The sequence below is a fragment of the Carettochelys insculpta genome, chromosome 3 (genome assembly GCF_033958435.1).
Source record: "Carettochelys insculpta isolate YL-2023 chromosome 3, ASM3395843v1, whole genome shotgun sequence".
NCBI classification, from domain to species: Eukaryota; Metazoa; Chordata; order Testudines; family Carettochelyidae; genus Carettochelys; species Carettochelys insculpta.
In genome coordinates, this window is record NC_134139.1 from 10353586 (window position 1) to 10378231 (window position 24646).

At 44.1% G+C, this 24646-nt stretch overlaps 1 protein-coding gene across 5 annotated transcripts in view; it reads left to right on the plus strand.

Annotated features, from left to right (window-relative positions):
* Nucleotides 1–1567: 1567 nt before the first annotated feature.
* The window catches only part of PLCB1 (phospholipase C beta 1), a 746723-nt gene continuing 723644 nt past the window's right edge, over nt 1568–24646 (plus strand). For all 5 annotated transcript variants that reach the window (XR_012644898.1, XM_074989347.1, XM_074989348.1 and 2 more), the window contains exon 1: nt 1568–1797. Coding sequence is in view for 4 of the 5 variants with exons in the window: in XM_074989347.1 (XP_074845448.1) it covers nt 1699–1797 (99 nt within the window). In the remaining variant the exon portion in view is untranslated. The remainder of the gene's footprint in view (nt 1798–24646) is intronic.

Genomic DNA, 24646 nt, shown 5'->3' on the forward strand with positions numbered 1-24646 from the left:
TATGGGGCCTTATGCGTGCACAAGCTGCACTCATGCAGATGCAATCTGCCTGACACTGGGGAGGTGCTGCACCTGGCTGTGCTGCTGGATGCTCTCTTTAGGCATGACCAAGGCTCCTGCATGCCTGACCATCTACCTTTCCTGCCACTGGCACCACGCTGCATGTGCCTAGGAGCTCTGCAACCTGCCCGAGCAACTTAAAAGGGCATGGAGCTGCTGGCAGCTGCAGCTGGTATCACAGCAACCGTGGTTGCTGGGGAACCCCTGGCCCTTTTAAATCATTCAAGCCCAAGGGCAGTTGCTCCCTTCCCATCCCCCTGCCCGCAGACTTGCTTTATTCCAAGAGAACCTCTTAGTGAGAAGAGAGCATAAAACATTCTAATACCCTCTTTCTTACACACTTTTGTGGTTCATCAGAGACCAGTGCTGTAAGGTTATAACAAGAGCCCAGACGGAGCTGACGATTATGGTCTTTACCCTTTCACCACCTCATTTGTCAATTTCCAGACTAATGTTTCCCCCCCTCATCTGAACAGCAACATTTTCCAGACCCACCCTCAATTTTTTCTGCACTTCATTCTCTTTGAAGATGTACTTGAACCAGTAAAAACCTGACTTGTCACACTGTACCTGAAGAGCAGGCGTGATATGTCTTTCACTCCTTGGTTCTCACAGCATGTTCCATTACACTAGGGCCCAAGAGGAATTCTTCACGTTTATAATAATAATTAATCATCCCTTTCTCTTATACAGCACTTCTCAGCCCTAGGACACAAAGAACATTAGGCAGGAAGTCAGGATAATTATCCCCATTATACAGAGGGTGGAATTGAGGCCGGTGGCTGCACAATGATTTGCTCCCGGTCACACAGCTGGTCCATGGCCAAGCAGGAAAGAGAACCTGTGTCGAAGCCGGGTGCTCTTTGTGGGTGGGTGACCCACTTTTCCAGGAACTGAAGGACAGGTGTCCGAAAGTTGGGGACATAAAGGAAAATATGATGTTTTACAGAGGCTCTCAAACAAACAAATGCACAGCTGGGTGGGTTGTACCAGGCTAGAATCTTTCCTCTCATTTTGCTGCCGCCATGCGGGATGTGTGAGGGGTGACCTGGGACACTTGTTGCGGGCTGTGCAAGGGCCAGGGACAGATGCAAGGGGCGTCACTGGAGCTATCAGAGCCCTGGGTGGACTCTTGCCTCTGCCTCGGAGTCCAAGGGGCATTTTGTGGCCCCTTGCGGTGGGGCCAGGGTTTTGCCCTTGGGGCTTAGCAGCCACAGCCTCCACCCCCTGCTGTGCACGGTGGCCTTGCCCCTGCTGCAGCCAGGGGCCGGGGATGCTGGGGGAGGGACGGAAGCTGAGCGGCTCCCCCTCTCCCCTGCCTGGGGCCTGCCCCTGACTTGGCCCTGCCTTGACGTTGCAGGGTCCCCCCTCCCCCCGCGCGCTGCAGCGGCCGTCCCGCGCCGCTAGGTGCCGCTGCTGCCCCGCTGGCCGCGGTGACCTGGCGCGGCGGAAAGTTGGGGGCCGACTCCGCCGGGGAGGAGGACGAGGAGGAGGAGGAGGGCGGGCAGCGCGAGCGCGGCGGGCGCGTGTATATAGGATGTGCCGCCGCCGCCGCCGCCGCTGCATGGCTCTGCCCGCCGCCCCGCCGCGCCGCTGACTGCCTCGCCCGCCCGTCCGGGCTGCCTCCATGCGCTGCCCATGGCCGGGGCACAGCCAGGCGTCCACGCGCTGCAGCTTAAGCCCGTCTGCGTCTCCGACCTCCTCAGGAGGGGCACCAGATTTGTCAAGTGGGACGATGTAAGTCGGGTCCTTCCTCCCACTCCCCTCCCCCCCGGGGCGGGACACCTCCCACGCGTGACTCCCCTCCCCCCCCGCTCCCGGGCGCGGGACCCTCCCTCCCACGCGCGACCCCCCCTACCTGGGGCGGGACACCCCCGCCCCCGCTCACCTGGTCCCTCCTCAGGTATGACATCTTTCCCACTTCTGTGTGTGCCCCCTCAGTGCATGACACCCCCTGCCACAGGGTATGAAAACCTTCTCCCCTGGGCTCTCACGCATGCCCTCTTCTCCCACATGTGTCCCTACCTGGGGCATGACACCCCCTTCCTGGGCATGACCACCCCGTCCCCCTCCCCATGCGTGCACACCTCTCCCCCAGCGTGAAAAGCCAGGCACAGAGCTCATCCATTGGGACTTCATGGCTCCAGCGTGCATGTGAGGCCCGTGGCATGTGTTCTGACTGCCTAGAGATGGAGATGTGGGGCAGGAATAGCCTCCACCTTGGTTTAAAACCTGTTGCGTGCTAATGCTGACCCCTCTGGGGCTGGGCTGAGGCGGAGCCGCATCTTTGTAGTGTGTTGTTTAGTGGGGGGAGCGGAAGGGGGCGAGTTCGGGATTATTCCTCCCAAAAGGGGCATACGCCTTTGGATGCAGAAGTCTGTGGGGACGGCTGGTGAGTGCCTTGCCCCCAAGTGAATGGCAGAGGTTATGGAGAATGTGTGGTCCAGGAATCCATCCAGGTGCAAGCATATCTGACAAAGTTGGAGGATGAGTTTGTTCCCTGGGATAAAAAAGGCCAGTTGAAAACTGAGGAGGAAGCAGGTTGACAATAAGTATTTCCATGCTGCCAATGAATTATTGTTCCTATTCGTTTTAGCATACTATAGACATTAGTGTCTGCGTCTTCATATCTATTATTTATTGTAACCCTTTGACACCTGGTTTTTCTTTTGTGTACTAAAACTTTTCTGAACTTATTTTGTCTTTCTTGTGTCTGTTCTTCCTGTTTCATTTCATTCAATGCCATTTTCCCCCTCCTGTATCTCATGGCTATATTGTCTTCCATCTACTTCACCTTGTGTTCCCTGTGTTGTGATAGATGGTAATATAGAGTGTATTTGCTCTGTTTCTGTCCTTTTTCTCCATCTTTCCCTGTGTTTTTTCTCTCTCAGTAATTACTTTCTCAGCCTCACACTGCTTTCTTCTGTCTTCTTCATTCCCACTCTCATTAGGAACTCTTTCCTTTCCCTCTTCTGACCTGAAATAGCTTGAAAGCTTGTCTCTTTCACCAGCAGAAGCTGGACCAATAAAAGATGCTCCCTCACCCATCTTGCCTCCCCCACACTCTATCATACAACCTGTCCGTACACACGCTGGTATCCCTTAAATGAAGAATGTCACAGGTGCCCACTCACTTTCCTTGGCAAACCTGTCTCACAATACATTACTCCTCTCCATGCCTACACGCATTCAGGCTTTCCTTCGAAGTCTCCTCTCTCATGCACACAATTCTTCTCTTAATACTCTTGGGTGGTGTCATTTCTGCAACACAAAGCACATGCACAGCTCAGCTTCAATACAAAATCACACCAACAGGCAGCAGCATCCCTTTCTCCCTGAAACATCTGCTTTTTCTGTCTCTTCAGGTTGCTCTGTCCTGCCTGCTGCAAGGTAGCCGATCAGGAGTTGGGACTTCTTTCCCTCCCTATAGAACATATCAGAGCATTCTCCCCCCACGCCATTGGGCTGCTAGTTGTGAGTGGGGAGGATACAGTGTCTTGGGTAGAGGGAAACAGAGAGGACAGGTAATCCTGTCTCTCTGTGATTTGCCTCTGTGACAGAACATCAAGGGTTCCCTCCCTCCACACAGTCTGACAAGTGACCACCCCACGAGGGTCTGTGTTGAAGTAAGCATGGAGGCAGCATTGTGGTGAAAGTTTGGACGTAAAGGAGAAGACAGACATGCTGCAGAGCTTGAATGGCAACAGTTGTTGATAAGAACTTGTATTTGAGATCTCCCTTTATGTTAGCTCAGCTCTCAAAAAATACATATGCTGTAAAGTTTACTTCTCTAGAGCCGTGCACAGTAACCGCGAGTGGAACAGCAGAGAGAGTGTACAGTTCATCGTTTCAGTTCTTTCGCACGGTATCATATTACCGTTGTTCAGAACCTGTCGAGACCACATATATGATCCTGACCTTCAGAATGTGTGACAAATGCTTGCAGGGAGGGTAGTCACAGAGAGGTAGCTGTGTTAGTCTGTATCTTCACAAAACAAATAAGCAAAAAAGACTTTAAAGACTAGCAATATACTTTATTAGGTGATGAGCTTTTGTGGGACAGACCCACTTTTTCAGATCTGGAAATTTCTGAAAAATTAGGAGGGAAGTCTTCAAAGAATGTGGGGTTTACTTATTAAGGGACTCCTGTAAGCTCCATTTCATGACTGTGCCAGTAATTTAAGGTAGTAAACACTGAGATAATGCCAGGGTCAGATAGTGCCAGTGGCAGATTTGGATCTAAAATGAATAATTCACTTGCTATTCAGGTTGAGTTGACACCTGTGAATTCTTATTGATCAGATTTGCTATATTGTAGGTCATATCACCATCTCAGTCTTAGTGCTGCAATTGTTAAGATGATTTTTGTACGCAATCTTGCCAGCAAATTCACAAGCCACATATAGGCTGAGAGTAAGTTATTAGTGATTTATACTCTACAGGTGAAGAATCCAAGGAGTTAGGAAATACACGTCCACCTTTAATGTGTTCCCCTGGCCCTTGGATGTGTAAGTGTGACAAAAAGAGAATTCTTGACAGGAGGCCACTGGTATTGTTCTCTTGAAAGCTAAGCTAAATTACCTGCAGCTAAATCTAGAGTTAAGTCTGCAGAGAATTTGTTCCTTTGCTTTTATTTGTGAAGGCTATTACAGCAGCACTGTTCAGTATTCCGACATATCTGTAGTTGAAGAGATGCACTCAGTGAAAATGGATAAATGTATAAACTTACTGGGTATTGTTACCTAATTTAATAACTATATAAGATTAATATTGTGTAGTCTAAATAAACCACCCACAATATTAAATATGAATGTTGTGAGCACAATTGGGCAAAGTCTATAAACCCTAAATCAAGATTAATCATCATTGATTCCCTGCTATATCTCGTACATATGGGTCTCCAATCCTGCAGACTCCTGCAAGAATGGATCCTAAAGTCCAACCCCTTACTGGATGAGGAGGGTTCTTTCAAACGTGCAAGTTTGAAAGGTGCTGAGATTATCTGCCACTGAGCCGCACCAGCCAAAGGCATAACAGTGGGAAATAAAATTGTGAGCTTTCGTGGTCTTTCAGTGGACTTAGTTGTAATTTACTTTGTATGCATTTGTGAGAGATTTTCCTTTAAGATATTTCACCCCAAAATGCCTCATTCCAGCAGTGGACTCACACCAGGAAAAATAGTTCAGTGGATGCGAACCTACTTTGGCTCTCTGTATTATGGGAAATTTCATGCAAATTCATATTTAGTGACAACTTAGAGTATATGGTGCTAAGAGAAGCAACAGCCTCTTGGGAGTTTTTGTCGTGTAGTTTGTTTGCCTGTGTTCAAGGAGTTTTAAAAATGAGCATTGTCCTCAGCCTTTTTGGTCTAAAGTGTGAAAATATGTACATGGGATTTTCTCTGTGAAAGAATGGGCCATAATAATGATGATACATTATGTTAAAAAACTTACCATGGCAACTACTTTGGATCCATTATCTAAACATAGTGGATATGCAGAGAGGTTAGGCTCATGCACTAAGGTTCCTTATGAAATGTCCATTGGTTGAAGGCAGGGGAGAATCTTCTTATAATTGGCTTTTATAGGAGGAGATTTTCAAAGGTACCTCTGGGATTTAGGAGCAAAAGCCTGTTTGACTATCAATAGGACTTGTGCTCTTAAATACCTTAGGTGCTTTTGAAAATCTCTAATACTAAACAAATAATAAGTTATTCTTCTGCTTTACTCCCCCCCTCCCATGCATGATTACTTGTCCTTTGTAAGCAAAGCCAAATTCCCACTGAAGTGAGAAGTTGACAGAACTTGATCCTGGAAATTCAATTTTGTTATTTTGACCCCTGACACCCCCCCATCCCCCTCCTCACCCCAGCACCTGAAAACAACCTTTCTGTGTTTGGTACAACCTCAGAAATCTGATATGGGGGGGGAAAAAAAGATCCACTCCTCTGTCAAGACAGCATTATCCCCTATCCGTGCTTTCCCATACAGTACACATTCCTTTTGTTTTATATCTCTCATAGAAAAAATGGCCACATTGACTTCTTTTCACATCTAATAAAACAAAGGCTATTCCTCAGCGAAATCTTGTGACTTTGACCAAGTTTCAGCCCAGAGCAAAATTTTCCAGATGAGTTATAAGCCACTGAAAATAGCTTTCTGCAAATGGGAGTGCTGAAATGATTTCACCCAGAGTAGCACTGGCTGACTATGCCACAGTCATACAGTGTGTTTGATAAAGAGTAAAGCACTAGCTCTAGAAGAATTAATTTAGTGTTTCTCTGCACTTCTTTTTGTGATGCTGGGTTGAGACTGAATGATGCTGCATTGTTTGCAGAATGCAGCCTTTTAAGTTGACACACCCATGTGTTTGAAATCTGGCTTGCAGCCTCTGTTCCTAGGTGTTGGCTTCCCTCTAATAACTTAGCTGAGGCTAAGTATGACACGTGTAGAGGTAAATATATGACGTGGCCCCTCATCTATGCGTGAGTGCAAATAAGTCAGCTGTAAGCTTCATAGAGAGCCTGATCAAACGATTAGATGAAGTGTGTTAGGTGATCTCAATTGAAAGACTCTCACTGGCTTTGCTTGACTGTGCTCAGAGCGGTAATAATCTTCTGTCCATTTGGGGATTTCCTGGCCTGTGTGTTGAAATTCATTAAATCTTATTTAAGTAAAAGAGAATACACCTCTCTCCTACATAACAAGTGGAATTCTGTACACCAGGATTGTAGGTGACTGTCCTGTTCCCTGAGTCACATGCTTTCCCATGTAAGGATTTTTTTTGTTGGCTTGAGACTCATTGCAGAGGCCTGACAGTCAGAATGAGCTAAGCTCCTGTACTCTGAAATTGGGATCTTTTAAACTGTCTCAAGTTAGGCTTCCAAAAAATCGAGGTGAGCAGAATTGCTGGTCACTTCAGGAAAAAAAACGTAGCCTTTTGTCAGGGGAAAGAAGTGATTTATTCAAGCATTGTGTTGGCTGCATGTGCTGAAAGCACACTGATGGGTCATTCTTTCCCAGTAGTGGACATTTACTGTTTCAAGAAGAGGAGGTTTAAAAGCTGATTTTCACTTAGGCCACTGGACTGCAAATCAAACTCAAAGTTTTAATAATTCTTCCTTGGAAAGCTTTCAAGCAGTCTTCAAATGATTTATGGTCCCTGAGAAGTGACATTGTAAGCCTTTTCAGAGTCCTCTTCCCTTAGGGATCTCGTGGTGTGGGAGGAACATAATAAAAGCAGATATATTAATAGCTGGGTGAGTTAAAGAAACATGAGTATAGAGGAGTTTTCCTCCTGGGGCTGGTGGTGGTAGAGAACTCTCCCCAGGCTTTGTGTGTATAGGTGCTTCTGTACCCCCTTGGTTTGAAGCAATTTCCTTTATATACAGGGCTTATAATTTGGTACAATGGCTTTCAGCATCCCCATCGTAAACATTGTTTCAAGACTACTGTGTGGTCCCCAGCAAGAACACAACAGACATGATACCAGCCCAAGAGCGTGAACACAGTTTAACTGATATTGTGGCAGTAGTTGGCATGCCAGGGTAGGTTAATAGAACAGTATATGTGTGTCAAAAAGTGTATTTGTTTTCAACTCTCACTGAGTTTCTTACCTTCTCATAAGACTGGCCATAGTGGGTCAGACCAAACGTCCATCTAGACCAGTATCCTGTTCGCTGACCGTGGCCAATACCAGGTGCCCCAAAGGGAGTGAACCAAACAGGTAACAATCTGTCTCCTGCCATCCATCTCCAGCTTCTGACAAACAGAGACTGGGGACATCATTTGTTACCCTTAATAGCCATTAGTGGACCTAACTTCCATGAATTTATCTAGTGCTTTTTTAAACTCTGTTATAGTCCTAGACTTCACAGCCTGCTCTGGCAAGGAGTTCCACAGGTTGACTGTGCGGTGTGTGAAGAAGAACTTCCTTTTATTTATTTTAAACCTGCTGCCCACTAATTTCATTTGGTGTCCTTTAGGTCTGATATTATGGGAACTAGTAAATAATTTTTGCTTGTTCACTTTCTCCACGCCACTCATAATTTTATATACCTCTATCATGTCCCCCTTAGTCGTCTCTTCTCTAAGGTGAAAAGTGCTAGTCTCTTTAATCTCTCTTCATAAGGGAGCCCTTTCAAGTCCCTAATCATTTTAGTTGCCCTTTTCTGAACCTTTTCTAATGCCAATATATCTTTCCTGATTAGTTGTAGTTTAATTAGCCCCCATCATATTGTACTTCACATTTATCAACATTAAATTTCATTTGCCATTTTGTTACCCAGTTACTGAGTTTTGTGAGATTCTTTAGATGTTCTTCACAGTCTACTTTGGTCTTAACTATCTTGATCAGTTTAGTATCATCTGCTAACTTTGCCACCTCACAGTTAACCTCTTTCTCCAGATCATTTATGAATTAGTTGAGTAGGCCTGGTCCTAGGACTAACCCTTGGGGAACACTACTAGTTACCCCTCTCTATTCTGAAAATTTACCATTTATTCCTACCCTTCATTTCCTGTCTTTTAACCGATTCTCAATCCCTGAAAGGATCTTCCCTCTAATCCCATGACATCTTAATTTCTGTAAGAGCCTTTGGTGAGGGACCTTGTCAAAGGCTTTCTGGAAATCCAAGTACACTGTATCTGCTGGATTCCCCCTTGTCCACGTGTTTGTTGACCTCGTGAAAGAACTCTAATAGATTAGTACGATATGATTTCCCTTTACAGAAATCATAAGAACATAAGAATGGCCAGACTGGGTCAGACCAAAGGTCCATCCAGCCCAGTGTCTCGTCTGCCGACAGTGGCCAATGCCAGGTGCCCCAGAGAAGAACAGAAGACAACGATCAAGTGATTTATCTCCTTCCATCCATCTCCTGCCCTTGTACTGAAGGCTAGGGCACGATACTTTACCCCTGGCTAATAGCCATTTATGGACCTAACCTGCAAAAATTTATCAAGCTCTTTTTTAAACCCTAATAGAGTCCTGGCCTTCACAGCCTCCTCCGGCAAGGAGTTCCACAGGTTGACTGTGCGCTGTGTGAAGAAAAATTTCCTTTTATTAGTTTTGAACCTACTACCCATCAATTTCATTTGGTGTCCCCTAGTTCTTGTATTATGGGAAAAGGTAAATAATTTTTCTATGTTCACTTTGTCCACACCGTTCATGATTTTATATACCTCTATCATATCGCCCCTCAATCGCTTCTTTTCCACCCCGCACCCCACAAAAATCACTGTTTTGTATCCTCATAATACCCCTTGTGAGGTAGGGAAATGTTCCCATTTTGTGAGGGGGAGGGGAATGGAGGTTCAGACCAACTAAGTGGTATGCCCAATCTCTCCCAGGAAGTTCATAGCTAAGTCAGAAGTTGAACCCAAAGTATGGCAGAGGAACTAGGAAGATCCATATGCTAGACCAGAGATCCTCAGTCAGGGGCACGTGTACCCCAATGGGTACACAGAGGTCTTCCAAGTGATACATCAACTCGTCTAGGTATTTGCCTGGTTTTACAGCAGGCTGTATAAAAAGCGCTCGTGAAGTCAGTTTTCATACAGACAAGGAGTTTTTGTACTGCTCTGTATATTACAGGTTGGACCTCCCTGGTCTGGCACTTTTGGGACCCAGCTGGTCCTGAATGATGGCATATGCCAAACCAGGAGAGGTTCGATGCCACTGGCATCCCATCCTGCTGCCCCTCCCCACTGCTGGCTGTGCTTCTGGCCTGGCCAGCCTCCGCTGCCTATAGCCCAGCTGGCCTGCCAGATGCTGGCTTCCCAGCCTCCAGCCCTGGCTGGCCCCCCTGCCGCCAGCCTAGCTGGGCTGCTAGCCTCTGCCAAACACTGGCTCCAGCCCTGCTTCCACCATCTCCAGCCCCGGCCAAGCGGCCAGATGCTGGACCTGGCTCTGCTTTGTGGGGCTCCCAGCCCTAGTAGGGCCGCAGGTCACCATCCCTCCCCTTCCACAAGGCTTCTGGCCTAGCAGGGCTCCCAGTTGCCATTTCTTGGGCTGTCTGGTTCAGTAACATCAAGTTGCTAGACCAGAGAGTCCCAGTTTAGGGAGGTGCAAGCTGTAGATATCGAAAAGTAAATATATATATTTTTATGTTCCACTTGATTTATGTTATAATTATGTGGTAAAAATGGGGACTAAGCTTTTTTTCCATAATAGCATGGCTGTGACACTTTTTTTTGTATCTGATTTTGTAAGCAAGTAGTTTAATTGCAGTGTGACCTGGGGGTATACAAGACATATGAGACTCTTGGAAGGGGTACGGTAGTCCTGTAAAGTTTAAGCGCTACTGGGCTAGGCTGTCCTTATTCACTACAATTAAATGCTTTTGAACTTGGTAGGTAACTTGCAGTGGTCCCTCTAATTTTTTCCATGTGCAGCCACAGAGGCACTGAGACCACTGACAAGGGAGAGTGAAGTTTGTACTGTACAGATGTGGCTGAGGGCCAATGGGGTTTTAGCTCGTGGTCCATCAGCCTTACACATCCATGGGCAGAAAAAAATTGTGTTATGTGCACTAAGGCATGTGTGGATGTGGTCCACCAATAGAAAGACAGGCTGCTGCCTGTGGGTGCTCTGCTAATCAGCTGGGTGGCAGGTGACTCTCTCCTGGATGGCCGCTAAAGTGCGCAACTTACAGGGAACACTGGTAACTAGTGCTGTGTGATTTGATCTGGGAGAATTCATGTGCCAGTTTGTTTATTTATGATCTTTTCAAGAAGATTATCAAGAATATTGTAGGTCTTTATTATACTTTATAAACATCCAAATAAATATGCACACATAGCAAATGTTATCAGTATGCATAAATAAAAAAACTAACTAGTTGTGAACACTTGTCTGAGAATGAATTTCTCCCTTGAAGACACTTTCAGATGTGGCTTAAATTGTTGGCTCCCGTAGAGCTTGTTTCATTTCAGTATTTTTAAAATTCTGTCCAAGTCCATCACTACTGTGTATTTTGGAGTCCATCAGAAATGAACCAACATTGGCCTTAGACATATTTGAAGATTAGATTCTTTCTGTTTTAAGAAAAGAAGAAAAAGCATACTTGGCTGAACAATTCTTTCTTTTTCCAGCCAGTCTAAATTTGGATCTTTTTTCAGCACATGTTCGGTTTGTGTTTTTCTTTCATTACATTTATTCTGCAATGATTGGCTCATATATAACGAACAGAAGTCAACTAGGGAAGGACACGCTGCTATCTAAACTAGTGAAAAATGGAGTATATCAGTTCTCTTGCAATGCAGAAAGACAATAGAGTATTGGATTAAGAAAATCTTATTTCAAATGTTCAATCAGGTAATACAGCATCAGAGGACAAATTATGATATTTTTGAATTTCTTTGGAACACTTGCATTGACTTCTAACATAAGAACGGCCATACTGGGTCAGACCAAAGGTCCATCCAGCCCAGTATCCTGTCTGCTGATAGTGGCCAGTGCCAGATGCCCCAGAGGAGGTGAATCGAAGACAATGATCAAGCGATTTGTCTCCTGCCATCTGTCTCCAGCCTTTGACTAAAGGCTAGGGGCACCATACTTTACCCTTGGCTAATAGCCATTTATGGACCTAACCTCCAAAAATTTATCAAGCTCTATTGTAAAGTCTGTTAGAGTGCTGGCCTTCACAGCCTCTTCTGGCAAGGAGTTCCACAGGTTGACCATGTGCTGTGTGAAGAAAAATTGTCTTTTATTAGTTTTGAACCTACTACCCATTAATTTCATTTGGTGCCCTCTAGTTCTTATATTATGGGAACAAGTAAATAACTTTTCAATATTCACTTTCTTCACACCGTTCATGATTTTATATACCTCTATCATATCGCCCCTCAGTCTCCTCTTTTCTAGACTGAAAAGTCCCAATCTCTCTAGCCTCTCCTCATATGGGACCCTTTCGAAACCCTGAATCATTTTAGTTGCCCTTTTCTGAACTTTTTCTAATGCCAATATATCTTTTTTGAGGTGAGGAGACCACATCTGCACGCAGTATTCAAGATGTGGGCGTACCATAGTTTTATATAGGGGAAGTATGATATTCTTTGTCTTATTTTCTATCCCTTTTTTAATAATTCCTAACATCCTATTTGCTTTACTGACTGCCGCTGCACACTGTGTGGATGTTTTCAGAGAACTATCCACTATAATTCCAAGATCCCTTTCCTGATCTGTTATATCTAAATTTGCCCCCATCACATTGTATGTATAATTGGGGTTATTTTTCCCAATATGCATTACCTTACAGTGCATTTGGACTTCTGTGCAATGTGCATTTGGACTTCTGTAGGGATCTAGGCGTTATAGTGGACCGCAAGCTAAATATGAGTCAACAGTGTGATGCTGTTGCGAAAAAGGCAAACATGATTCTAGGATGCATTAACAGGTGTGTTGTGAACAAGACACGAGAAGTCATTCTCCCGCTCTACTCTGCGCTGGTTAGGCCTCAGCTGGAGTATTGTGTCCAGTTCTGGGCACTGCAGTTCAGGAAGGATGTGGAGAAATTGGAGAGGGTCCAGAGGAGAGCAACGAGAATGATCAAAGGTCTAGAGAACATGACCTATGAAGAAAGGCTGAAAGAATTGGGCTTGTTTAGTTTGGAAAAGGGAAGATTGAGGGGGGACATGATAGCAGTTTTCAGGTATCTAAAAGGGTGTCATAAGGCAGAGGGAGGGAACTTGTTCTTCCTTGCCTCTGAGGATAGAACAAGAGGCAATGGACTGAAATTGCAGCAGGGGAGGTTCAGGTTGGACATTAGGAAAAAGTTCCTAACTGTCAGGATGATGAAACACTGGAACGAATTGCCAAGGGAGGTGGTAGAATCTCCATCACTGGAAATATTTAAGAAGAGGTTAGATAGATGGCTTTCAGGGGTGGTCTAGAAAGTGCTTGATCCTGCCATGAGGGCAGGGGGCTGGACTCGATGGCCTCTTGAGGTCCCTTCCAGTCCTACTCTTCTATGATTCTATGAAAGGTTTCAAATGTGGGGAGTAGCAGCAAAATAGCAACCATAGTCTAAACATAGCCTATCTGACCAGTTCACAATCTGTTACAGTTATCCTTACAACACCTGTGTGAGATAGGGCAGTAATATTTTTACCTTCTTTACAGATCGGAGTCCTGGGCACAAGCTAAGTGAATTATCTATGGTCATAAACAAAATCTGTAGCAGAGAAATGGCTTGACGTTAGGTCTCAAGTCCCAAGCTGGTGCTCTCAGCACTGGACTATCCTTCAAATAGCTATGCCAAATAATGATGAAAGGACTGAAATTCTTACTCAGTTTTAATCTGGTAAATAAAATGTTATGTCAGCATGATGTGCTATATTGCATGCATTGTTTAAACATACTTGCTTTTCAAGCTGAAAAAATGAACAGCTGTGGCTATCCCACCCCCCCAGGCTTTTTGTTAGCTTAAAAACATTGCAAAATGGTAACTGAATTTTTTTTAGTTATTGAAACAAGGTGGTTCTTCATAAATAAAACACTAAAACTTTTGTCAGTAACACTGGTGTTTTTAAGCAATGAAGTGCAATGTGAAAAGTTTCTTATCTGAATGAAAAGAGTTCTAGTTAAAGAGATTTTATTTAAAGACAATTTTAGACTTTCTACATGAAACTTTGCTTTTTAACTACTTTTAGAAACATATTTGTGTTTCTACAGGTTGAACCTCTCTAGTCTGACACACTCTGGTCTGTCAACATCTTAATCCAGCATGATTTTAGTTAGCTGGATGTCTGCTTACCATAGGTGTGGCCAAGTTTCCTGTGGTCCCATAAAGTTTGTTTACAGCTGCCAGTCCTGACTTGCAGTGTTCTGCGATGTTATTTAGCTGTAATTTACCCCTAAATGTCTTCTACGTGCCACTAAGCAGTGGAAGTGTTAGTAATGCTGCTAGACAATGTTGACCTCCTGTAGTCCGGCAAATTATCTGGTGCTGGATTAGAGAGGTTCAACCTGTACAGTCAAACAACATTAAAAATACAATTATTAAGTTGAAAAATCCTGCACTCAAAATCTGGGAAATGCCAGAATTGAGATTGCCTGTGCAACCTTAATTTGATATCTTGTGAGTTTGCATTAGGATACAGTCTTTAATTACATAATCGCATACTATTTTTCCATAGGGTTCCTGGCTCATTCAATGCACAGTCTGAATAAATCAGCACCATCCAATCTTATTAACTGTCCTCTTTGTTCAGTGGATGGCTCCAGGGCTTATTTATTGCACACTGTGCCGAAGACGCAATTCTTAATTTCTTTTGTGGCTTTTCTGTGGTCCTCTACACTTAGGAGCAGAGGGCTTGACAAGCGTTTATGATTTCAAATTCATGGTACCCCTGCGTGGTGTGGGTGTGTTGTTGGTCCCATTTTAATGGCTGTCCCCAACACTTCTTTTTCTTTTTTTTTGGTTGAATGAAATGACATGAAGAGTAGGTTTGCACCTGGAGTTGTGTGGGTGATTCCAAGTTTAAGGAACTAGCTCTCAGTTGGCTCGGAGAAAATTAGCACACTAAAACCAGAGTGCTAGAAGCGGAGGGGTCAGCTGTCCTGAGTTCGCACCTGCTGGACATCATAGGGCAGGAGAGGAAGAAGCTTCCTCAAAGTGATGGGCCTGAACCCTGACCTTCCCACACTGTCCCTCCTAACCTCTGTCCGCCTGCTTTCTCTTCCCAAGGCCCCACGCCTATGCCCCCACTCCCCTCCCCCCAGACTCCTCCCCCTGCTTGCTCCTCTTCACGTCCCTCACGCCCATCACTCACACTTAGGGCTGGTAATGAACGATGGGCCCATGGCCACCTGCGCCCGTTGCCCCCTTCTTCCAGTATCCCTGCCTCAGGGCAGCCAGCCCTTCCTGCCTTTTGCATTGCCATGGCTATCCTAGCTCCATCAGCGCTAGCCTGAATCAGGGGCTTGTCTACATGAATGTTTAGTTTGCTGCAAGTTGGGGAGCATGGTTACCCTGCCCTAGCCTGTTGCTCACTACTGTCCTTGTGGATCCTGCTGATGTACGTTAACAGTTTGTTAAATCTCTTTGCTCCAGTGTTCTTTGTCACTGGGAGTGCATCAGCAACGTCCCTACAGACAGGGCAGCACAGTAGCACACCCCAGCTTACCATATGCTAAACATTCCTGCAGACAGCCCCTTGCAAAACAGCTGTTGGTGAAAACTAAGCTGTTGGAAAATTAAGGCTCTTTTCCTGTGGATTCTTAACCAGGTGTGTAACTTTACTCATGGCCTCCAGTCCACTGCTCTTGTGCTTAAAGGAGTTGATCCACTTTTCTAGCATTTCTGGCAGGACGAGCGTTAAAGCAGAAGTTGTACCAGTAAATGTTTTGGCAGAATACATTGACGTTGGGTCATTTGTGTCATGCATTGTGTCCTCACAGTGTTGGGGCAGTAGTGGCCAAAGTGTATCACACGGCAGATAAGTGTCCCACTGTCTTTGATCGTACCTCAATGGCATAAAATTTCTTTAAAGCAGTGAAAAGTCAGTTCACTTTTTTAGTATCCTAAACATTCTACTGAGCTCCTTCATAGAGATACTGGCCAACATTTTTCAAACTGAGAACCTAAAGTTACACTTCTAAGGAGGGGAATTTTCCAGTCTCCTAAATGAGTTAGGATCACTGGTCCCACTGATGTCATACTGCAAACCTTGATGGAGGTGTGTAGCCTAGCTGATGCATTTCAGCTTTATTGATTTGTGTAAATTCGGTATGTCAGGAGATGGTATTGACTGCAAATACAGCACAAGAATAGAACAATGTTGAAGTGTGAAATTTCTTACTGGACATTATCTCTATGCAAAATATGAAATGTATACTAACAGTTAGGAAACTAGGAAAGCAGACCTACAGCACCTTAAAGACTAACAATATTATTTATTAGGTAATGAGCTTTCGTGGGAAAGATGCACTTCTTCAGGACTGCTTGCTTTGTTTTGTGAAGATACAGACTAACATGGCTACCTTTCTGAGGCTAGCTAGGAGACTACTTAAAGAAAATCATCCACAATGTCTGAGCAATTCAAGGTTATAAAATTGGATGACTATAGAACTAGTGAAATGTAGATTAAAAGCAATCAATTTTAAATGGTTTGTTTTTAAATCTCTCTTGGGCTACATCTACACTATAGCAATCTTTGAAAAGAAGATCTCTTCCGAAAAAACGTCTTTCAAAAGGGCGTATCCACACACAAAAAAGTGGATCAAAAAATCGATACAGTCTTTTTATAGAGAGAGTCCACATAGTCCCCACTTTTTCAAAAGAACGGGCCAGGGACTGAAAAATCTGGTGCCCTGAGGCCTGCTCTTTCAGACCAAAAAGACCCTAGGACATCTACACAAATTTTTTTTTCTTTGTTGAAAGAATCTTTTGAATCTCTCATTATGGGAGAGGAAGAGGGCTGCTGGAAAAAGTGCTTTGTTCTTCTGATTTAATTTCAAAACAGCTCATTTTGTGTGTGGAAGCTTTTTGGGTTCGTTCTGAAAAAGGACTTTTTTCATAAGAACTTGCTTATGTAGATGCAGCTTTGGTGTTATATGTACTGGGTCTTATTCTAATCACCTGATCTTTTTATTGCAGGAATTTGCAAAGGAACTGTGTAAGTCAGAGCACTGCTTGGCAATAGCAGGCAGGATTTGGTATTTGAAGTTGCTAACAATTTGTGGCCATTTCTGGAACAGCTTCGTTGGCTGGTTTTGACAGATCTTCTATGCCTTTCTCTGCTGTTTTTGCTTATCCACCCTCATCTTCATTGGACTCTCAGACCCACTCTTTGCATGGTTCATCAGGCCCTGAGTTGGTTGTTCTGTCTGTTTATTTTGGGCCAGATGTTCAACAGACCTTAGCTCCCAATTAGGTACCTGAATATGTGTCTGGCTTTCCAAAGGGGACACTTTTTGTGTTCATTGGGAGCTGTTTGGCTACGAGTCCCCTTTTGACAATCCAGTGCCAGATGCAAGTTGAGCTCTTCAGAAATCTGGTCCTGAGAGGCTGTGCTGAGAACAGCCTCTTTGCTTGTGTGAGGATACAATCTATTCAACCTCCTCCCTCCTGTGGTTTTATTCTTTGGCTTTTGTGTGTTGGCTTCAGTTGGGGTGGGGAAGGAATGAGTTTGCCTGTGTTTTTTCTTTTCTAGGGGTCTCTTGTTTACCTTGAGGGAAGTGGTTGTTACTTGTCTTTGTAGGTGTGCGTGGAAAGGAGCTCCCTTTAGGGAGGTGGGACGCTTTTATACGTAGGAGGAAACTGAATGAATGAATTTGAAGATGCTCCTCAAGATGACTCTTGGTAGTGTGAGGTGCAATAATACCTGATTTGTCAAAGTAATATAACAATTATATATAATATTTATTGTCTAAGTCAGATAATTATTTGGAACTATGGGTTGACTAAGCTTCTTGTGCACTAATTTAGGTTCCTCGTTTTCATATATGTAAATATATTGGGAGTTTTCATGTTCTTTTGATGCTCTCCCCCTGCCGACAAAAAAGCTACTTGTGGGTCCATACTCTCCCGATGCCGTCCAGCGCATCTTTGCCAGTTCAAGTATATCATGTTGGTATCTCTCCATCTCCCTTCGAAGCAGTTCTAACTTTCCAGTCACCCACAGTGTTTGGACGTTCCACGTTCCAATTGATAGTATAAGTGTTCGTTGTAATTTTCTTTCAGTAGCCAATTTATCGGCTCAACCTCGATCGCTCAATTGGTAACGTAGGCCATGTTTATCCAGGCGGCACCTGAACCGGCATCTTTTATCAATTAATCGTACTGGCATCATATATCATTTATAGTGTTGTTTTACGATCAGCGCATCAACACTCATCTGACCAACCCTCCTCCTTTATCCAAGCTTGGTACTGGCATGGAACCCCTAGAGGCTTCATGGCAGAGTTAAACAGAGTGGAATGACTGAAGAACAACAAGAGCCCTGGAAATAGGATCACGGGAGAGATGGTCAAATATGGCAGAGAAAGTTTGATTCATGAAATACAATGACTGTGTAATATAGCATGGAAAGAAGGGAAGGCGCCTAAGAAATGGACAAGATCTGTGCTAGTGACTATACACAAGAAAGGAAGCACTGGGGAGTGCAAGAGCTACTGAACAATTGCTCTAATGAGTTATTAGGCAAGGTGCTGATGAAGATACTGACGGGGAGACTGAGATCACAGATAGAAGAACATCTAGCGGATGAGCAAGCAGGATTCAAGAAAGAGAGAAGTGCCATACAACAGATATTGGCACTAAGATTGATAGTGGAGAAAGCTTGATGAAAGAAAAAAGCATTCACAACTGCTTCATTGATTTTTCACAAGGTATTTGACAGTATAGATCAGAAAGTGAGTTGGCTGGTGTTGGAGTCATACTGAGTGGATAGCAGACTGATGAGGATATCAGTGACACTGTGGAGGCAGTCGTAAGAATGTGCAGAGAGTTGGGAAGTTGGTTTAGAAAGAGTAGAGATACAAGACAAGGAGATCTGATGTTGCCGAGTATCTTCATCACGCACCTAGAGAGAGCAATGGACAAGGTCAGGGAAGAGGTAGAAGGGGTGTAGGTGCACAGGATGAGAATTAAGAGCTTGAGGTTTGCAGATGATATAGTTGTCACTGAAGAAGTTGAAGAGAAGCTGGCAAAAACAGTGCAGATGCTAAATGATGAAGGGAAGCCTTATGGACTGATCATGAACATCAATAAAACAAAAACAATGGTATTTGGAGATAAGGAAGTAGGGAGGAAGATCAGCGTAGAGGGGATCAAGCTAGAGAACATAGAGAAGTTCACATATCTGGGGAGCAATATAAAGTGTAATCTAGACTGTAAGAAGGAAATAGTGACTAGAATAGCAAAAGCAAGAGTGAGTTTGAAGGCGATGGATAAGATCTGGAAATGTAAAGCAATTAGCTTAGGAGCGAAGCTGGGCGTGTTGAAAACGTGTTCAGCAGCATGTTGTACGGAAGTGAGACATGGATAATGGTGGAAGATTTGAAGAGAAGGATATGGGTGTTATAGAAAGATCGTGAGACTAATATGGAGGCAGGTCATCAATGAGGAATTATCTAGTAAGATACAGCCAAAAGAGAACCTACTGCAGAGGGTTATACAATGGAAGTTACAGCTTTTCAGGCATATCTGCACAATGAACAACGAATGAAAAATCAAGACCCTGGTATTTGGCATAATGGATGGTTCGAACGGGAGAGGCAGACCCCAGAGAGAATGGGAGGATGATATAGTAGATTTGTGCAGAGCTAGTCTACAGAAATGAAGTCACTCTGCACTGGACATGGAAAAATGGAAGGACATAGTGAGGGAGGCATCAGACACCAACAGACTCTGAGCCCATGGTTGATGGTGGTGGGTCCATACTCACAAGGACTCTGAGTGCTTGTGAGTGCAGAACATTACCCTGAAAAGGTGAGCAGAGAAGTTTTTATTTCTCTTTACCGGAGGTAGAAATGAGAGGATGGCTCTGGGTGAGAGACTGACCGTTTTTAATTGGAGAAGAAAACATCGAGACAGTCTGAACCCAGCCCTTGCTGCTGCCACTCAGAGCTGATATATGGGTAAAGGAGATCCGCAGACAAAATTTTTAAGATGCCAGATAAAAGTTCAATCGGGCAGGGACTATCTCTTGTGCTGTGTTAATACGATGTCTAGTGGAACTGTGTGCCAATTTTGATTGGGGATGTTCAGTTTTAATATACACAGATATAACATTTTGCCCAATTAGACCAGTGTCTTTAACGAGAAAAATGAGTAGAAATTTTGACATGTCAGTAACGGAGAAGAGAGAATGTTCTTGTAGCAACACTTGCTTTTGCATTTCCTGGCTTTTGCATTTCCTGGCTCTTGCTTTGGCACTGTAAGAAAATTTCTACTATTCTCAGAAGCTTTAATTAAAGAGATGATGTAGAATTCATCATTAGTCATAGCATGGCACAGATTCCGTTTTGTCACCTTGCGGGGATTGGAGTCTTAATCGCAATTCTTTTTGTGGCATTCTGGAGTCTGCTGAGTATAGCTGGTTTCCCACAGCTTGAGACTTGAAAAATTGTCCTTTGACAGCCGTAGGCCAGCCGCACAGATGCCTCCAAACAGCTTTTGGATTTAAGCTGTTGATTTCAAATGATTTAACTTACAAAACAGATTAATTTTAGACATAATCTCTTTATGCCTGTCTTTCCCAACACTTCCGCCCCCTCCAAATGTCCTATGTACCTCATCCTCTGGAGAAGCAACTTGAGTCTCTTTTCCTGTGCTGTCAGTTTATGTACAGACAGCACAAAAAATATCTGGAGGTGGGCTGAGGAAAAGCAGTTATGTGATGTGAATCATTTCTTTTTGAACGGCACAGATTTCAGAACACTTCTGTAGCACTTTTTCCGGATACTGACATCCGCTCAGTCTCTTCTTCATTAGGTTTGTTTGGCAAACAGTTATTTTCCATTGCGTCTAAAACAAGCAACCAAGTCGGATCCCTTTGTCACAGGAAGACCACAGTTCAGGAAAACAAGCCAATGTGTGCTTAAGCCTACCTTTATTCAGCAAAACACTGAAGCATAAAACCAAGTTTTGTTGAAATTTAAAATTAAGCAGATGCCTAAGTGTGGTGCTGAACCAAAGCAAATGATTGTGACACCTTTTGCTGATACACAGTACCACTAGTTTTTTAGTGAATCAAGCTGTCCTTTTGGTTGATTTTTCAATATATATTTGCTTCAGGGCTCTGGGGCTGCGTCTACACGTGCACGCTACTTCGAAGTAGCGGCAGTAACTTCGAAATAGCGCCCGTCACGTCTACACGTGTTGGGCGCTATTTCGAAGTTGAAATCGACGTTAGGCGGCGAGACGTCGAAGTCGCTAACCCCATGAGCGGATGGGAATAGCGCCCTACTTCGACGTTCAACATCGAAGTAGGGACGTGTAGACGATCTGCGTCCCGCAACATCGAAATAGCGGGGTCCTCCATGGCGGCCATCAGCTGCGGGGTTGAGAGATACTCTCTCTCCAGCCCTTGCGGGGCTCTGTGGTCACCGTGGGCAGCAGCCCTTAGCCCAGGGCTTCTGGCTGCTGCTGCTGCAGCTGGGGGTCCGTGCTGCATATACAGGGTCTGCAACTAGTTGTTGGCTCTGTGTATCTTGCACTGTTTAATGAAAGTGTGTCTGGGAGGGGCCCTTTAAGGGAGCGGCTTGCTGTTGAGTCCGCCCCGTGACCCTGTCTGCAGCTGTGCCTGGCTCCCTTATTTCGATGTGTGCTACTTTGCCGTGTAGACGTTCCCTCGTTGTGCCTATTTCGATGTTGGGCTGAGCAACGTTGAAGTTGAACATCGACGTTGCCAGCCCTGGAGGACGTGTAGACGTTATTCATCGAAATAGCCTATTTCGATGTCGCAACATCGAAATAAGCTATTTCGAAGTTGGGTGCACGTGTAGACGTAGCCTGAATGTCCTAATGTAACTTACAAGACACATTTCACTGATTGTGTTCTATGACTTAAAACTTTGGAGAGAATTTTTTTTTAATTTAAGAGAATGCTAGCCAAACATATTTTGCCCACTGTTCACCACCATTCTGTAGCTTCTTTCCCTGAATGTTTTCCCCTGATCTTTCATTTGCACTATTTTTGTCCTGTGCTGTGCTTTTTTGAGTTGAACGGTAATACTTGCAGAGTAAGGACATAGTCATCTTTTCTAAGAGCTACAGTCTCACTCCATTGCATGCAGTCTTTTGAATTAATGTTTTACCTGCAGTAAGGTGCTCCTGACCAGGACTCAAGTTGTTCAAATCTCACTTTATGTGGTTTGCAAAGTTGGCGTAAATTGTCCCATGAGTAATCTTGTCCCTAAAGCAGATGATGTCACATGCCAATTAGTTTTGTTAGGTAATCCTCATCGAGGGCTTGATTCTGCATTCCTTGTATAGCCACAAGAAACACTGAGTTTGGTCGCATTTAAATATATATTCTTATGCTGGGATGAAAAGTTCTTTAACAGGGCACTGTTCACACTTCTCTGAATCCTTATATTATTATTTTATTGACATCAGTGACAGTTAAGGTTAAGCTAATTGACCGAGTCTACTGAAAATGTTTTTCCTGAGCTTTTTCTTTATGCATTTGACAAGCAGTTTTATCATTTTGAAAGGAAATAAAATTTACCTCTCTGGATGCCCCTTCCACAGAACAATGGGGATAGATTTTTTTTTTAAATTTATTTTTAAAAAGAGACTGTAAAACCATATTAAAACTGGGAAGAGTAGTCAGGGTGGATATCTCTTCATTGTGATGATGTCTGTAACAATACCTAAATGATGGACATACTGCCACTTCTGCTTCTTGTACCAACTGTGGTTATTTCACAGCTGACTCCTGCTATGTTCAGACTACACCCTCTATGGGACAGAGACTGGCTTAGCAGTGGAGGTTCCAGTCCCTACGTGGTGCTTCTAGGCGCCATGCAATACAAATGATCGCTAAAGTGCAGTGCTTGAAACTGTGCAACTCTTTCTTTCTCTCTCTTTTTGAAGCTGACTAGGCTTCAAGTAGATGGTGTCACTTGGAATTAAATCAAGCAGCCTGCTTTGTTTCCATTGTGTATTGGGCACTAAGTTCTGTACACTGCCCTTGATCCCTTCACCTCGGAAGGGGAAGAAATTGGCAGTGAAGCTGAGTGGCATACATATCAGTCAGCACAGCACAGAGATGTCCAAGCCCAGTTCAGTTTGCCAGAAAGCAGAATAAATGCTGCTGAGCTAGTGCTTGTGTAACCCACACACTCACAGGTTGTGATTCACTGTCCCATCTAGTGGCATCTAGACCTCTTACACAGAGAAAGAATGAGCCTTCCCTGCCACCTTAGCTGAGAGCAAGTTGGCTTTTAGCTCAAACTGTAGAGGCTCCTGCATTAAGTTCCAGAGGTCTCAGGTTCAAGCCTGACCGTTGGTGATTATACTTGTATTGCATTGTCCCCCTGGCTGGCCGTAGAGTGAGGAATCAGAAAAACAGTCTTTCAGACGTTCGTTAAACCAAATGATAAACTGGATCTGCATGAGAAGGGTGGCCCTGTCTGAACAGTTCATGCTTGCCAGGTTGGATGTCAAGGGAGAGAAGGCTGACATGGCAGCTATAGGCAGGAGCCAGGCAGCCGTCTCGGGGAAACTGCTGTTCCACCACCTGTCATTGGAAAATGGTGACTGACAGTTCAAAGCGCAATTCGCCTCTGGGGAGGGCACCTGAATGAGGCCTACCCTGACTCTCATGACCACTTTGCCACCACTAAACTTCATGCTCTCACATAAATGCTGCAGGAAGCAGACCATGTGTGTGCACCCTGTGGGAAGACCCAGCAAATCAGCTTGCCATCTGGCTCTCATTCAATGGTCCGTGGTGGCTGGGCCACTGGTTTTCTTCTTGAGACCAAAGGAATTTGGTGGGATAGTCAATGTTGGGCCACTTTTCTTGAGATGGTATTTTCTGCAGCAAATGTAACACCTTTCCAGTCCAGACAGGATCCCCACTCTTCAAAAGTTTTTCTACAAAGAGGAAGGATGCTCCAATGGTGAGGACCCTCTCTTAGGAACTAGGACATGGAGGTTCAAGTCTCTCCCTTGCCTCAGACTTTGTGTGACCTTGGGCAAGTAATTTAAGCTTTCTTTGCCTAGTTTTGCTATCTGTAAAATGGGGATAATAGTCCTGCCCCATGTCAGGCAGGTATTGTGAGGATAAATATATTTAAAGATTGTGACGTGCTCAGATACTACAGTAATAGGGGCCATTCTAAGTATTTAAGGCAAATAAACAATATCTTTTTTTAAAATTGTATTTGTAGTGCATTTGTTTTTCAAATAAAAGAGAGCTACAACTTTCTTGATTAAATCATGTTTTACATTTTTTTTAAATGTTCAGCACATTTGATTTTAATTTGGATCAATCGGAGCCATATTTTCTAAGGGTATGTAGAATTTGGCCTTATTTATTGTTGCCTTGGAGACAGCTGAGTTTCAAAGCTTTACATAAGCTGTAACTGTTTAGTTGAAGTATACATCAGCTTTCCGGACAATTGTTGTGTTTAAAATCTTTAAATGGCCCCACATATAGACTTTTACAATTGAATTTTTAACTGTACTCAGAAAAAACATTGTTATAAAAACAGCATATATGCATACTAGACAAAAGTAGGAAGAATTTTAAATGGAAATCATAAAGGACAAGGTTAATTCCAAAATTGAATAGGTACAACTGAGCATTATTGGGCAAATTATCTCTCTTGCGCACACATACGGATTGTAGAATGTGAAATCCTTTAAATTCCTTAAAATGTATGCGGGGGGTGGGGTGGGAGAAGGAAGGAAAGCCCAGTGTTCAGTGTCTTAAAGCAAGCCTCTGGGCCCACCTACCTCCATCCCACTTTACCTGCAATGAATGCCAGGCCTGGAGGCAGGAGAAAAGGAAGGAGCCTGGCCCAGTTTGGGGCTGATTAGCAGGGAGGCAGAAGCAGATCCAGCAGAGGAACTGCAGCCTTTGTGCTCATCATCCATGGGAGCAAGTAAGCCCTGCACCTTACCCCT